The sequence below is a fragment of the Heptranchias perlo genome, chromosome 5, assembly GCF_035084215.1.
Source record: "Heptranchias perlo isolate sHepPer1 chromosome 5, sHepPer1.hap1, whole genome shotgun sequence".
In the NCBI taxonomy this organism is placed as follows: domain Eukaryota; kingdom Metazoa; phylum Chordata; class Chondrichthyes; order Hexanchiformes; family Hexanchidae; genus Heptranchias; species Heptranchias perlo.
The window spans coordinates 6,886,177-6,902,416 of NC_090329.1; the positions used below are offsets into that span (position 1 = coordinate 6,886,177).

Here is a 16,240-nt window from a genome sequence, read left to right on the forward strand (position 1 = left end):
AGTCCTCAACTTGAACACAAGTATCAGAATTTTGTGAGGCATTGCCAAACTGGGAGCCTCTGTCAGTCAGCAAACACAGGTGTGATGGGTGAACGAGACTTGGTGCAAGTTAGGATATGGGCAGCAGAGATTTGGATGAGCTGAAGTTTATGGAGGGTAGGTGGTGAGAGGTCGGTCAAGAGAGCATAGGAATAGTTGAGTCTGGAGGTAACAAAGGCATGCATAAGGGTTTCAGCAGCCGATGGTCTGACGCGGAGCGGGGACTGACGGCATTACGCAAGTGGAAGTAGGCGGTTTTGGTGACAGGATATGGGGTCAGAAGCTCCGCTCAAGGTCAAAAGGATGCCGAGGTTGCGAACAATCCAGTTCAGCCTCAGACAATGGCCTGGGAGGGGGATGGAATCCGTGACTGGGGAACGGAGATTATGGCAGGGACCGAAGACAATGGCTTTGGTCTTCCCAATATTTAATTGGAGGAAATTTCTGCTCATCCAATACTGGATGTCAGACAAGCAGCTTGACAAATCGGAGGCAGTGGAGGGGTCGAGCGAGGTGGTAGTGAGGTAGAACTGCGTGTCAACAGCGTACATGTGGAATCTGATGGTGTTTTTGGATGATGTCAGTGAGGGGCAGCATGTAGATGAGAAATAGGAGGGGAGCAAGGATAGATCCTTGGGGGGACTTCAGAGGTAACTGTGCAGGAGCCTAAATGAAAATCAGTCTCTGTTTGCTGTAAGCTTGAGAAGTCTCAACCACATTCCTAGTGAACAGGTCATGAGCACTTGAGTTTATCCAATAAGTAACTGAGACAAAAAATCAAAGATTCCAGACTTGATCCCCAGTCCGTGTTGAGTTAGCTGATCTCAGACAGAGCAATACCAGGGGCTCAACAATTAGTCTTCGCACCCCAGTTTGAGATGTGACAAAAATAGCCCGAGTTCCTGCTCTTGACTGCACTCTAGGAAAACCTGCTGGGACTACACGTATCAATCTCGACTGAGTACAGGATCAACCTGGCTTATGATGCTCCCATTCTCCTCCCCCATTAAACAGTCTGCAGATACTATTTAAGGTAAATAACGGTCACGTGGATGAGGTACCGGAGGATGAGTGGCACCTGTAGAACTGTATCAGTGTTTCGAACTGGATTCCCTTTTCATATCCACACAGAAACTTTTAGTAGGGGAAGATAAAACATCAAGCTGAACCAATCGAGTCTAGTTTGTAGTTGTCTGCTCAACATATTGTGATTCTTGCGGTTGGCCATCAAAACTTCAGTAAAGTTCACATTTACAAAGCTCCATTGGCTCAGTTGTTGTGACAAAAATGAAGCATTAAAGTATTTAATCAGGTTCTGTGTCTCTACAGCCCGTTGCCTTGGTGTATTTACTCCCTCCAATTGGAATCCAGGTGACAAACCTTTGTTGCTATGTAGCTGATACGTTTGTCCAGCTCCTGGAGATGCTGGAAAGCAATCTGGTTGCTCTTCTGTATTTCTTGAACCTTCTTATCAAACTCCTTGGCTTCTTTCTGATGCTGCATTTTTGTCTACTATGGATTTTCTGTTGGATTATATCTTGCTTGACGATAAGGTTAAAATTGGTATCGTTAGCTGATTCCCTAAGCTGTAGAGAATTCACTTGATGGTCTATTAGGCCATAGGCCACTACATAGGTATTAATGTACATCTGTAGGTTATTCCTGTGGAGTAAAAGGTAGTTTAATATCTGTTAAATGCAGAGCATCAGCAGTGTCTCTGATAGATGTCTGGATAACTTTGGAATTGATCAATGGGTCAGGTGAGTCCATTCAATTGCAAGCATTCTGTGGGGTTGTTTACAGTTCATTTTTGGCAGTTGTGTTTGTACAGGCAAATAGCTTTGAGTCCTACGAATGCTTGACCCCGAATGAGGTTGAGAAATAGTTTTTAAATTCATTTTGTTCTTGAATTTTTTTTTAAATTGAAGTTGATCACAGAGTGCAGTCTGTCTGAATCCAGCATAGATAAAGGACTGGTCACTAACCCTGTGATACTGTACCACCGTGAACGAATTAAAGCAACTTTGTTTAGTGTCAAGGGTTAGTACAGGAGAAATTCTTTTTTTGACATTTTGATATGGTTAGTAAAGCTTGTAAAAAAAATGTGTATGTATAGTGCTGTTTGTACTGATTACTGTTCATTTACCTATTTAATGTTTAATAAACGTGTCTAGTGGGTATGTTTCAACACCTACAGAAGATGAGATCATCACGTGGTTGCATGTGATATATTCCAATAAGTTGGAGTAGCATGACAAGGGTTCTTTGTTTGACCCCTGGGTGTGTCTACATTTGCCTAGATATCAGGTGGTTGAAGACATGGTCTGGTTCAGGGGATAGTTGAAGTCTAATACAGGAGTGGCCAGTGATGCTAAACCCAAGGAAACATCCAGTATAAAAACTCAAAAACATATCAGCTGGTGTGCACACTATCCAAGTGGAACTGAGTCTTACAAACCAGGAAGTACCAGGTTCCATACCTGGTCTGTGTTGATCTGACTAATCTCACCCAAGGTGCTACTGGGGAACTGTAATTGTCTTTAACTTCTATGAGTGAGAGAGGGGGAAAACACAGCCAGGGTTCAACTTCCTGGTCACTATCCAATACCTTCTCATAGAAAGTACTTGTGTTGACACCAGACAAGGTGGGGGGAAAAACATCTCACTGTGATGCACTCTGTGATCAAAATAACATGTTGATGTTATTGTTTCAACTCACAGGTGACGATGGTCGCTTGGGTAAGACCAATTGTAGGTGTGTTTGTGGAACTATATCCCAGCTACTGTAAGTGCTCTCGGGAGAAATGAGAGGAAAATTGAAGGGGGAGAAATCATGGTGTGACAACCCTTTCAGATCTGAGCCATTTTTTGGTGGTTTAGAACTTAACTTTGAGCTTTAATATTCCTAAATTGATTGCTAGTAATATATTGAAGTTACTAGCTCAGGCGAAATTCTGATAGCAATGCTTTTAAAAGGCACCTCAGATTGGAAGCAACAATGGTCTGACAAACACTTCTGAAACTCGCCTTTAGTACCTAATGCTAACAAACCCATTTTAATTTTTTGAAGTATATGGAGAAATTACAGTGAGTTGAGAATTGTGTAGTGGTTCTAAGCATGTTGTAACATTCACTGGCAAAAGTTTTGATTTTTTTTTATTCATTCATGGGATGTGGGCGTCGCTGGCGAGGCCAGCATTTATTGCCCATCCCTAATTGCCCTTGAGAAGGTGGTAGTGAGCCGCCGCCTTGAACCTCTGCAGTCCGTGTGGTGAAGGTTCTCCCACAGTGCTGTTAGGAAGGGAGTTCCAGAATTTGACCCAGCAACGATGAAGGACCGGCAATATATTTCCAAGTCAGGATGATGTGTGACTAGGAGGGGAACATGCAGGTGGTATTGTTCCCATGTGCCTGCTGCTCTTGTCCTTCTCGGTGGTAGAGGTTGCGGGTTTGGGAGGTGCTGTTGAAGAAGCCTTGGTGAGTTGCTGCAGTGCATCCTGTGGATGGTACACACTGCAGCCACTGTGCGCCGGTGGTGGATGGGGTGCCAATCAAGCGGGCTCCTTTTGTCCTGGATGGTATCGAGCTTTTTGAGTGTTGTTGGAGCTGCACTCATCCAGGCAAGTGGAGAGTATTCCATCACACTCCTGACTTGTGCCTTGTAGATGGTGGAAAGGCTTTGGAGAGTCAGGAGATGAGTCACTCGCCGCAGAATACCCAGCCTCTGACCTGCTCTTGTAGCCACAGTACTTATATGGCTGGTCCAGTTAAGTTTCTGGTCAATGGTGACCCCCAGGATGTTGATGGTGGGGAATTCGGCGATGGTAATGCCGTTGAATGTCAAGGAGAGGTGGTTAGACTCTCTCTTGTTGGAGATGGTCATTGCCTGGCACTTGTCTGGCGCGAATGTTACTTGCCACTTATCAGCTCAAGCCTGGATGCCACGGACTGCTTCATTATCTGGGGTTGTGAATGGAACTGAACACTGTGCAATCATCAGCGAACATCCCCATTTCTGACCTGGTGATAGAGGAAAGGTCATTGATGAAGCAGCTGAAGATGGTTGGGCTTAAGACACTGCCCTGAGGAACTCCTGCAGCAATGTCCTGGGGCTGAGATGATTGGCCTCCAACAACCACTGCCATCTTCCTTTGTGCTAGGTATGACTCCAGCCACTGGAGAGTTTTCCCCCCGATTCCCATTGACTTCAATATTACTGCTATCTTTGATCACTTGTATATGCAGCATATTTAAAGTTGCATTGCTACAGACAAACTGAATTGAGATGTTGCACCACTTTAATTACTTTGAAATTCTGTTGAATGAACACGTTATTCTGTTCCCAGCCAATGAAATGTATTGTAAATGATTACAGAGCAACACTGGAAAGTACAAGTGACATTATGTAATATTCCTTTTATTTGTTGAAACTTATCACTAATTCTTATTTACAGAAACCGACTGTTTCCTGAATCGTCCATTAGAAATATCATGTACCAGATACTTCAAGGATTAGCTTTTATCCACAAACATGGTAGGTGTTCAAAACTATTCGAGGAGAAAGGTGCCCAAGCAATTTAAGAATATGTTTAGAGCTCAGGCAAAAAAAGAAATTGTTAATACAAAAAATGTATCTATCTTATAAATTGAGTCAGTCTGTCTATTGCTGGGGCCCAGTCTGTGGAATCTAATTTGAAAAAAGACAACCTGGATCAATGTCATTACTCCTCCTCTTTGACCTTGAGCCATTTCCTTATGTACCTACTCTGAGCTCTGCTGACACATTCATGCTCTTCTTCCAACCCACACCTGGAGTCCTGCACAATATCTTACTATTTTGCACTTTAAAAAAAAATAAACGTTGTTGTTGAAGGTAATGTCGGAACATTGAACAAAACACAGGCCACCAGCACTTTAAAACATTTCGAACTCTCTTGTTCTGTTAGCCAATAAACACGCTAATGATCATTCAGTACCCATTGGTGGTTATTCATTTAATAAGTTTCAACTTTAGTTGGTAGCACTCTTATCTCTGAGTCAGAAGGTTATAGGTTCAAACTCCACTTTGGGACTTGAGCACATAATCAAGACTGATACTCTAGTGCAATACAGAGGGAGTAATACATTGTCAGAGGTGCCAACCCTTGCATGAGGCCGCCTCTGCCTGTTCCAGTGGTTTGGGTGGGCGTTAAAGATCCCATGGCACTACTGAAAGAAAGGCAGAGTGTCCTTTTAATGTACTCACCAACTTTGCTCCTTCAAGCAAGACCATTGAAAGCATATTAACTAGTTGTTGACCAAATTTCTGTTTGTGGGATCTTGCTGTGTGCAAAATGGCTGCCAGACTTGCCGACTAACAACAGTTCCTATACTTCAAAGTGATGTAAAGCACTCTGAGACAACATGGAGACATTGTGTAAGGTGCTATATAAATGCAGCTCTTTTTGTTTACACTGCAAGATAGAGATCAGATAAGAACAGAAAAGATCAATTGTGGAAGAGAGACATAGTGCACTACTGTACTACAATAATAAAACAATTTTCACAATTTAAAAAAAAAAGTGCCGATTGGTTAAATTGAGAGCCTAATTTGGTGTACATTTTAGTCAGCAAAAACAATGTACATTTTAAACAGGCTTCACTGTGATCCAAGATACCTTAGTGCTGATGTAGGACATTTGTCATGTGAATGGTGTGCTATTCTGTGTACCTTTGTTAGTTTTAATTGCCTCCCATCCACCTTTCTCATGATTGTTCTCAGGCCAATGAGCAGGACCAGTGCTCGACTCATTTCCTTGATAAATGTGGGAAATTGTGCAAGGAGTTTAATGCATAGACACTTAAGGAGGTTAGATCCAATTCTGCTATTTTTGGTCGTCATCATTGATATAAGCCAAAGAAGACATGAGGAATACTCCAGTTGTTGACTTGTGGACTGGACTGCAACTTCGTGCAATTAATAGTTCAACTGCTCAGAAGGGAACTGGATCATAGCTTTCCTATAACTAACTTACTTGGTAAATTAACCGTCTGATGTAATAGTAAGGCAAACATGCCAGAAAGGTTTGTGCTGAGTAGCTGACCTCTGGTGTAGTTAGTCTCGATGCCCTTGAGATAGGGAGGGGAAAAGCTCCTGCTTACGTTTCAGTATTCCCTGCTAGAAAGTTCATACGTGGAGCTTTGGTAAGAACATGTTTGGATTTGGCGGTGATAATAAAAATAGTCTGCTGACAGTCACTGGCTAGACTCGCACATGAAGAATGATCACTTGAAGGAGGTACCAGAATGATACAGGGGCTAAAAGGGTTAAATTATGACATGTTGCATAGACTAGGTTTGTATTCCCTTGAATATAGAAGATTAAGGGGTGAACTAAGTGTAATGTTTAAAATGATTAAAGGATTTGATAGGGTAGATAGAAACCATTTACTCTGGTGGAAAAATCTAGAAGAAGGGCATAATCTTAAAATTAGAGCTAGGCCGTTCAGGGGTAATGTCAGAAAGCACTTCACACAAAGGGTAGTGGAAATCTGGAGCGAGCTCTCTCAAAATGCTGTTAAGGCTAGGGGTCAATTGAAAATTTCAAAACTGAGATTGATAGATTTTTGTCAGGCAAGGGTATTAAGTGTTAAGGAACCAAGGCGGTTAGATGGAGTTAAGATGCAGATCAGCCATGATCTAATTGAATGGCAGAACAGGCTTGAGGGGCTGAATGGCCTACTCCTGTTCCTATTTTCCTATCAACGAACTGCCACCATCCTAGAATGAGTTGGTGCCTTCAGGAACGAAGACTAGAAAACTAGGAAGTGCAAGGCAGGAGCTAAAGTGGATCCTGAAACAGGCCTTTTTTGTTCTTTCGTTGATATGTTCTTGTGTTTATTTTTTATACACAGCTGAATAAAGCTAAAGCTAATTTTACGTGATCTGGGTGCTTAGTGTTGACAGATGAAAGATTATATACTTGCTCTCTTTGAGTACAAAAATGAACCCTAACAATATTTATATTGTGCCTTTTAATGTAGGAAAATGATCCAAGGAACTTCACAAAGGCATAATCGGAAATAAATAGACTCCAAGCCAAAGGATGAGCTATATGGAGGGGTGACCAAAAACTTGGTCCGAGGTGGGTTTTAAGGAGGAGAGGAAGATAGAGAGGCAGAGGCATTGAATTCCAGAACGTTGGGCCTTGGTGCTGAAGGCAGAGCCACCAGCCATGAGTTGTACAGAGAAGGGATGCACAAAAGGCCCCTGTCGGATGAACACAGAGCTGGGGGAGTTGTAGAGCTGGAGGAGGTAACAGAAATAGGTTGGGGTGAGGCTATGAAGGGATTTAAATTGGAGGCATTGGGGTACTGGGGATAAATATAGGTCATCAAGCATGATTGGAAGATGCGTGGGAGTTGGTGCAAGACAGGATGTGGGCAGCAGAGTTTTGGATGAGCTAAAGTTCATGGAGGATGCTGGCCAGGAGACCATTGGAATAATCAACTGGACATGACGAAGGCATGGATGAGAGTTTAAGCAGCAGATGGGCGGAGGCAGGAGGTGCTACAGTGGTGGTAGTCGGCAGTCTTTATAATGGAGAGGGTGTGGGTTGGAAGCTCAGCTCAGGATCAAATCGGATGTCGAGGTTGTGAACAGTCTGGTACAGCCTGAGACAGTGGACAGAGAGGGAGATGGAATTGGCATAGGTACGGATTTTGTGGCTCACCTGAAAAATAAGCTGCTGTTATCTTAATCTCCATTGCAGATTTTCATGTTCATCCCTTCGAAAGAAGTTAGATTCTTCTGGGCTTTAGGAGATTCATGCCTCCTTTATCTGATCGTACTGCACACCAGTTTCACTGAGGAGGGAGAAAAATAGTGATAATAAATATAAAAGATTCTGCCAACTTCTATGCCCCATAAGATATCTTGGGACTTCCCTGGTACAATTCTTCTTTCTAAAGAAAGAACTTGTATTTATATAGCGCCTTTCATGACCTCAGGATGTCCCAAAGCACTTTACAGCCAATTAGGTACTTTTGAAGTATAGTTACTGTTGTAATGTAGGAAACACAGCAGCCAATTTGCACACAACAAGTTCCCACAAACTACAATGTGACAATGACCATATAATCTGTTTTAGTGATGTTGGTTGAGGGATAAAGGTTGGCCAGGACACTGGGGAGAACTCCCTGCTCTTCTTCAAGTGCCATGGGATCTTTTACTTTCACCTGAGGGGGCAGATGGGCCCTCAGTTTAACGTCTCATCCGAAAGACGGCACCTCTGACAGTGCAGCACTCCCTCCGTACTGCACTGGGAGTGTTGGCCTATATTCCGATGCTGAAGAGTTTTTTTTAAATTTACTAACATTGCACTTGTGTATTTTTAGTTCCATCTTTTTCAAGCAAGTAGGGGTGTGTATTAAGTTGTGGCCAACACAGGAGAAAATTGCTGTTGTCAACTTTTTTTAATGCTACATATTTGTTTATAGAGGAAGAAATAATTATACGGTTAATTTAGATTTTTGAAACTCGCCAAAATGCCAGGTTTCTATTCTCTCTTTCTATTTTGTTTGCACAGAAAGACACAGAAGGTTACCAAATCAGCTTTATGTTTGATTTAACACTCAGCTGCAATTACAAATTGGGTATGAATAGGAACCATTTTGCCTTTTTCCCCTCTTTTCAAAGAGCAAGTTCCTATCTTGTGTCTCTTGGGCCTCTTGAAACACACATTTTGTCAAGTAGATAGAGCACTTAATAGCAGCCATAGGAAAGGGAGGAGTGGTTGAAACAAATGGGCTGCAATGGGAGAAAAAGAAGTCAGGGTTGGGGGGGAAATTCCTTATGGCAGAAAACTATTTTATCCTATGGTTCTATTTTTTTTTTATGTGCATGTTGTGTTCCAGGATTTTTTCATCGTGACATGAAACCAGAAAACCTCCTTTGTATGGGACCAGAACTTATAAAAATAGCAGATTTTGGTCTAGCTCGTGAAATTCGATCTCGTCCACCATACACTGATTATGTATCTACAAGATGGTAAGAATGTCTCTGTCTGCTGCTAATAACAGAACACTTACCATTTCTAGTAAGTCACATTTATGATAGCCAAAAGTGGCTTTATATCAGTTAAAGGCATGTCAAGGGTAGCTGTGCAGTTCTGCACAAGTAGGGAATAAAAATTGTATTTCATAGCCTTGTGCTTGTTCGGAGGCTGTCTTCAAATTGCGACCAGATTTTCAGGCGCATAGGCACCCGGAGTCACCTGAAGCAGGTGCAAATCAGCTGCTCCAGGAAGCATCAAAACCACTCTCATCCTGTGAATGCAGACAGCCATTTTCCAGTCCTTTTGAGAAGTAAAATTGTTCTTTTACTGGTTCTACCCCTGTTTGACATTATCATGGAACAAGAGGTAGAAAGTGACAGGAGGCCTGGAGAGTGAAGCACCACCAGAGGAACCAGTACCCCAAACTTAAGTATCCAGCCCGGAAACTACACTTCAAAATTGGCCGTAAAGTGCTTTGGCTGTCCTAAGATCATGAAAGGCGCTACATCAATGAGGAGTGTAGAAGAGCATGCCAGGAGCAGCACCAGGCGTACCTAAAAATGAGGTGCCAACCTGGTGAAGCTACAACTCAGGCCTACATGCATGCTAAACAGCGGAAGCAACATGCTATAGACAGAGCTAAGCGATTCCACAACCAACGGACCAGATCAAAGCTCTGCAGTCCTGCCACATCCAGTCGTGAATGGTGGTGGACAATTAAACAATTAACGGAAGGAGGAGGCTCTGTAAACATCCCCATCCTCAATGATGGCAGAGTCCAGCACGTGAGTGCATAAGACAAGGCTGAAGCGTTTGCAACCATCTTCAGCCAGAAGTGCCGAGTAGATGATCTATCTCTGCCTCCTCCCGATATCCCCACCATCACGGAAGCCAGTCTTCGGCCAATTCGATTCACTCCACATGATATCAAGAAATGGCTGAGTGCACTGGATACAGCAAAGGCTATGGGCCCCGACAACATCCCGGCTGTAGTGCTGAAGACTTGTGCTCCAGAACTAGCTGTGCCTCGAGCCAAGCTGTTCCAGTACAGCTACAACACTGGCATCTACCGGACAATGTGGAAAATTGCCCAGGTATGTCCTGTCCACAAAAAGCAGGACAAATCCAATCCGGCGAATTACCGCCCCATCAGTCTACTCTCAATCATCAGCAAAGTGATGGAAGGTGTCGTCGACAGTGCTATCAAGCGGCACTTACCAATAACCTGCTGACCGATGCTCAGTTTGGGTTCCGCCAGGACCACTCGGCGCCAGACCTCATTACAGCCTTGGTCCAAACATGGACAAAAGAGCTGAATTCCAGAGGTGAGGTGAGAGTGACTGCCCTTGACATCAAGGCAGCATTTGACCGAGTGTGGCACCAAGGAGCCCTAGTAAAATTGAAGTTAATGGGAATTGGGGGAAAACTCTCCAGTGGCTGGAGTCATACCTAGCACAAAGGAAGATGGTAGTGGTTGTTGGAGGCCAATCATCTCAGCCCCAGGGCATTGCTGCAGGAGTTCCTCAGGGCAATGTCCTAGGCCCAACCATCTTCAGCTGCTTCATCAATGACCTTCCCTCCATCATAAGGTCAGAAATGGGGATGTTCATTGATGATTACACAGTGTTCAGTTCCATTCGCAACCCCTCAGATAATGAAGCAGTCTGAGCCTGCATGCAGCAAGACCTGGACAACATCCAGGTTTGGGCTCATAAGTGGCAAGTAACTTTCGCGCCAGATAAGTGCCAGGCAATGACAATCTCCAACAAGCGAAAGTCTAACCACCTCCCCTTGACATTCAACGGCATTACCATCGCCGAATCCCCCACCATTAACATCCTGGGGGTCACCATTGACCAGAAATTTAACTGGACCAGCCATATAAGTACTGTGGCTACAAGAGCAGGTCAGAGGCTGGGTATTCTGCGGCGAGTGACTCATCTCCTGACTCCCCAAAGCCTTTCCACCATCTACAAGACACAAGTCAGGAGTGTGATGGAATACTCTCCACTTGCCTGGATGAGTGCAGTTCCAACAACATTCGAGAAGCTCGACACCATCGAGGACAAAGCAGCCCCCTTGATTGGCACCCCATCCACCACCCTAAACATTCACTCCCTTCACCACCAGCGCACTGTGGCTGCAGTGTGTACCATCCACAGAATGCACTGCAGCAACTCGCCAAGGCTTCTTCAACAGCACCTCCCAAACCCGCGACCTCTACCACCTAGAAGGACAAGAGCAGCAGCTCTGAAGTGCTAGACAGCTCTGAAGTGCTAGATTGTATAAATGCAGAGATTAGACAAGTGTGTAAGAAAGGCATAGTGGTCTTAATGGGGACTTTAACCTTCACATAGATTGGGAAAAGCAGACTGGCAACTGTCAGAAAGGTAGTGAATTTCTTGAGTGTGTCCGGGATAGTTTTCTACAGCAGTATGTCCTAGAGGCAACAAGGGGGCAAGCCATACTAGATTTAGTAATGAGTAATGAACCAGATTTAGTTAACGGCTTAACTGTGCGTGAACATCTATCCAATAGTGATCATAACATGATCGAGTTTAATGTAGTGTTTGAAAGGGAAAAAAGTGAATCAGCTGCTAAGATTCTAGACTTGGGCAAGGCCGACTTCAATGGGATGAGACCGAGACTGTCCACAGTAAACTGGGCAAATCTGTTAATGAGTACAACGACTGATGATCAGTGGGAAATGTTTAAAGAAACATTTAACGTGATACAGAACTGGTTTATACCCCTGAGGGGCAAGAACTCTACTTGCCAAAAAAAACAGCCATGGACAACTAAAGAGGTAAGGGACAGTATAAGACATAAGGAAAGGGCATACAAAAAATGGCATAGATCCTGGCGAATGGGAAAGATACAAAGATCAACAAAGGGTCACAAAACAGATTGAGAGTATGAAAAGAAACTCACAAGGGATATCAAAACCAATACGAAGAACTTTTATAGTTATATTCGGAAAAAGAGGGTGGTCAGGAGCAGTGTTGGCCCCTTAAAAACTGAAAGTAGGGATATTGTCATTGACAATGGGGAAATGGCGGACATGTTGAACAATTACTTTGCGTCAGTATTTACAGTAGAAAAAGAGGATAGCATGCCGGAAATCCCAAGAAAACTAATATTGAATCGGGGACAGGGAATCGATTAAAATTAACATAAGTAAAGCAACAGTAATGAAGAAAATAATAGCACCAAAGAGTGACAAATCCCCAGGACCAGATGGTTTCCATCCCAGTGTTTTAAAGGAAGTAGGTGAGCACATTGCAGATGCCCTAACTATAATCTTTCAAAGTTCTCTAGATTCAGGAACTGTCCCTCTAGATTGGAAAATTGCACATATCACTCCGTTTTTTAAAAAAGGAGAGGGAGGGAAACCGGGGAATTATAGACCAGTTAGCCTAACATCTGTTGTGGGGAAAATGCTGGAGTCTATAATTAAGGATAGGGTGACTGAAGACCTCGAGAATTTTCAGTTAATCAGAGAGAGCCAGCATGGATTTGTGAAAGGTCGTTGTGCCTGACAAACCTGATTGAATTTTTTGAAGAGGTGGCTAAAGTAGTGGACAGGGGAATGTCAATGGATGTTATTTATATGGACTTCCAGAAGGCATTTGATAAGGTCCCACATAAGAGACTGTTAGCTAAGATAGAAGGCCATGTAATCGAGGGAAAAGTATGGACTTGGTTAGGAAGTTGGCTGAGCGAAAGGCGACAGAGAGTAGGGATAATGGGTAGGTATTCACATTGGCAGGATGTGACTAGTGGAGTCCCGCAGGGATCTATCCTGGGGCCTCAATTATTCACTATTTATTAACGACTTAGATGAAGGCATGGAAAGTCTCATATCTAAGTCTGCCGATGACACAAAGATTGGTGGCATTGTAAGCAATGTAGATGAAAACATAAAATTACAAAGCGATATTGATAGATTAGGTGAATGGGCAAAACTGTGGCAAATGGAATTCAATGTAGACAAATGTGAGGTCATCCACTTTGGATCAAAAAAGGATAAAACAGGGTACTTTCTAAATGGTATAAAGTTAAAAACAGTGGATGTCCAAAGAGACTTAGGGGTTCAGGTACATCGATCATTGAAGTATCATGAACAGGTACAGAAAATAATCAAGAAGGCAAATGGAATGTTGGCCTTTAATTCTGGAGGACTAGAGTACAAGGGGGCAGAAGTTATGCTGCAGCTATACAAAACCCTGGTTGGACCGCACCTGGAGCACTGTGAGCAGTTCTGGGCACCGCACCTTCGGAAGGACATATTGGCCTTGGAGGGAGTGGCAGCGTAGGTTTACTAGAATGATACCCGGACTTCAAGGGTTAAGTTACAAGGAGAGATTACACAAATTGGGGTTGTATTCTCTCGAGTTATGAAGATTAAGGGGTGATCTGATCGAAATTTATAAGATATTAAGGGGAACAGATAGGATGGATAGAGAGAAACTATTTCCGCTGGTTGGGGATTTTAGGAGTAGGGGGCACAGTCTAAAAATTAGAGCCAGACCTTTCAGGAGTGAGATTAGAAAACATTTCTACACACAAAGGATGGTAGAAGTTTGGAACTCTCTTCCACAAACGGCAATTGATACTAGCTCAATTGCTAAATTTAAATCTGAGATAGATAGCTTTTTGGCAACCAAAGGTATTAAGGGATATGGGCCAAAGGCAGGTATATGGAGTTCGATCACAGATCATCCATGATCTTATCAAATGGCGGAGCAGGCATGAGGGGCTGAATGGCCTACTCCTGTTCCTATGGGAACAACACCACCTGCACGTTCCCTTCCAAGTCACACACCATCCTGCCTTGGAAATATATCGCCGTTCCTTCATTGTCGCTGGGTCAAAATCCTGGAACTCCCTTCCTAACAGCACTGTGGGAGAACCTTCACCACACGCACTGCAGCGGTTCAAGAAGGCGGCTCATCACCACCTTCTGAAGGGCAATTAGGGATGGGCAATAAATGCCGGCCTCGCCAGCGTCACCCACATCCCATGAATGAATAAAAGTTTTTTTTTAAAAAAATGTCCATTTGAATTTAGCACAGCAATTGCAACAATTTTTAGGCCTCGACTGATATTGCTGGCTTCCCCAGAATGCAAGGGCAATCGATGGAACACATGTTGCACTGAAGGCTCCCCATCAGAACCACAAAGAAAAAGCTTGCACTCCCTCAACGTTCAGATGGTCTGCGATGTCCAACTGCACATCTTACATGCAAACACACAGCACACAAGGGCCTGTCATGGTGCATTCATTGCGCGCAACTGGGTCATCGCACTTATTCTCGGGAAGCAGGGGCAAGTAGAAGGGTAGATCCTCGATGATGAGGCTTACCCCTTGCTGCCATGGCTCGTGACGCCTTTTCGGGTCCCACGGACCGAAGCTGAAGAGAGATACAACAAAGTTCATGTGTTCTTTCCACCAAGCAGGTGGTTGAGAGGATCATCGGGGTGCTTGAAGAGCCGCTTCAGGTACTTGGACTGGTATGGGGATGTCCTCCAACACTCGCCAGAGAGAGTAGCGAGGGTGGTTGTGTGCTGTGTCCTGCATAATAATGATGGAAGATCTGGAATTTGAGGGAGGAGCCAGTTGAAGCAGAAGATCCTGGACTGCGGGAGCCAGAACCAAGGGACCTGGCGCATCCACAGGAGGCACCACTTTCAGAGGGCAGGGCAGTCAGAGTGCAGCTTGTGGCGCAAGGTTTTACCCGTGACCACCCTTCAGAGGTCGCAATCTGAAGTTGTCACACGTGGCTCTCTAACTTCAAAAATTGTTTTATTTTTAAAAAAAGTTTCATGTGATCAGTAAACTTTAAATGCAAATTTTTACTAATAACTACAAATGTTTCCTCAACAAGGAAAACTATACTTAGATATTTGAACAATTCTTGGATGAGCTCCAATAAACCATAACTCGACCCTGAGAAACACAGTTTAATTACAAACAGTGTTTTATGGCAATGTTAAGCTCTTTTCGAAATTTGAACAACTATTTACAATGATAAGCCTTTATTCACCATTAACCTTTAGTGAGCATTGGTTCTCGCAGCTCTAACGTCGCCTGCATGATGTTGGTGCTCAGCGTTACAGCAGATTTGGAGGCCATAGCTGCGAGAAGCTCCGTAACTGCTAATGAATCCCAGAGTCCCATGACCCTCTGTTGCTCCACCAGCAGGTGCCTCTTCAGACTTGCAGCTGTCAAATCAGACTTCACTAACTCACCCATCTATGGCCACCTTTTAGCCGATGTCTACGAAGAGATGGGGACATCCTCCACTTCCTCAGAGTCACCGTGTTCCCGGAAGCTCACCTGACGTTGAGTCGCTCGCTTGCCCCGGTGGACTGTGCTGTCGCTGGAACCTGGTTGAGGAGAACCGGGTGACTTACGCTGCTTGGGGGTGGTCTGAAGGTGCTGTGGAGGAGCATGGATGCACTTCTAGGAAAGAAGTGCCGCTCTGGGTTTCCATCGTCTCCTCATCTCACAGCTGACTGGAGACAATTTGCAACGACAAAGCCAGGATCCGCATTCACCAGCTCCTCCTGAAGCTGATCTCCCCTCCTCCTCCTCCTTGTCCCTCTCATCCTCCACAGTGACTGTCTCCCGGTGGCTTGAATGATCTGTGGGAAGAAAAGAAGTGTTAGAATGGCTGCCATGCCAGTGCACCATGGAGAGTAGAAGGAATGAATGGAATTTATTGGAGATCTTTTCCCTGCATAACAACACTAATTACATTTCGAAAATAAATTCAGTAGCTGTGAAATGCTTTGATGTATCCCGAGATGTGCTCTTGAAATGCCATAACCTACAGGGCTACGGACCAAATGCTGTAAATTGGGATTAAGCCGGATAACCCTTTTTCGGCCGGCACAGACACGATCGGCCGAATGGCCTCTTTCTGTGCCGTAACTTTCTATAATTCTATAATAAATGCAAGTTCATTCTTGCTGCGCTATGAAGAGTTTTCTAGTCTGAAACTTCAGTATTTACTGTTCTTAAAAAAAAAATTAGTGCAGAGAATTGCACAAGCTGTATAATGTCAAAAAGAGAATTCTGTAACCATGCCAGGGTTTTGAAAATATTAAGACAGATATGAGACCTTCAACAAGGGTAAATCCTAAGCTGGAAGGACTCACTTA

General features: G+C 43.9%; 1 protein-coding gene across 7 annotated transcripts in view; it reads left to right on the forward strand.

The window, feature by feature from the left end:
• The window catches only part of LOC137321573 (serine/threonine-protein kinase ICK-like), an 82,509-nt gene that overhangs the window by 42,133 nt on the left and 24,136 nt on the right, over positions 1 to 16,240 (forward strand). For 6 of the 7 annotated variants that reach the window (XM_067984000.1, XM_067983999.1, XM_067984005.1 and 3 more), the window contains 2 exons: positions 4,494 to 4,573; positions 8,934 to 9,066. The exons of the other annotated variant lie outside the window; for it this stretch is intronic. In XM_067984000.1, the coding sequence (XP_067840101.1) occupies positions 4,494 to 4,573; positions 8,934 to 9,066 (213 nt within the window). The remainder of the gene's footprint in view (positions 1 to 4,493; positions 4,574 to 8,933; positions 9,067 to 16,240) is intronic. 7 annotated transcript variants of the gene reach the window in all.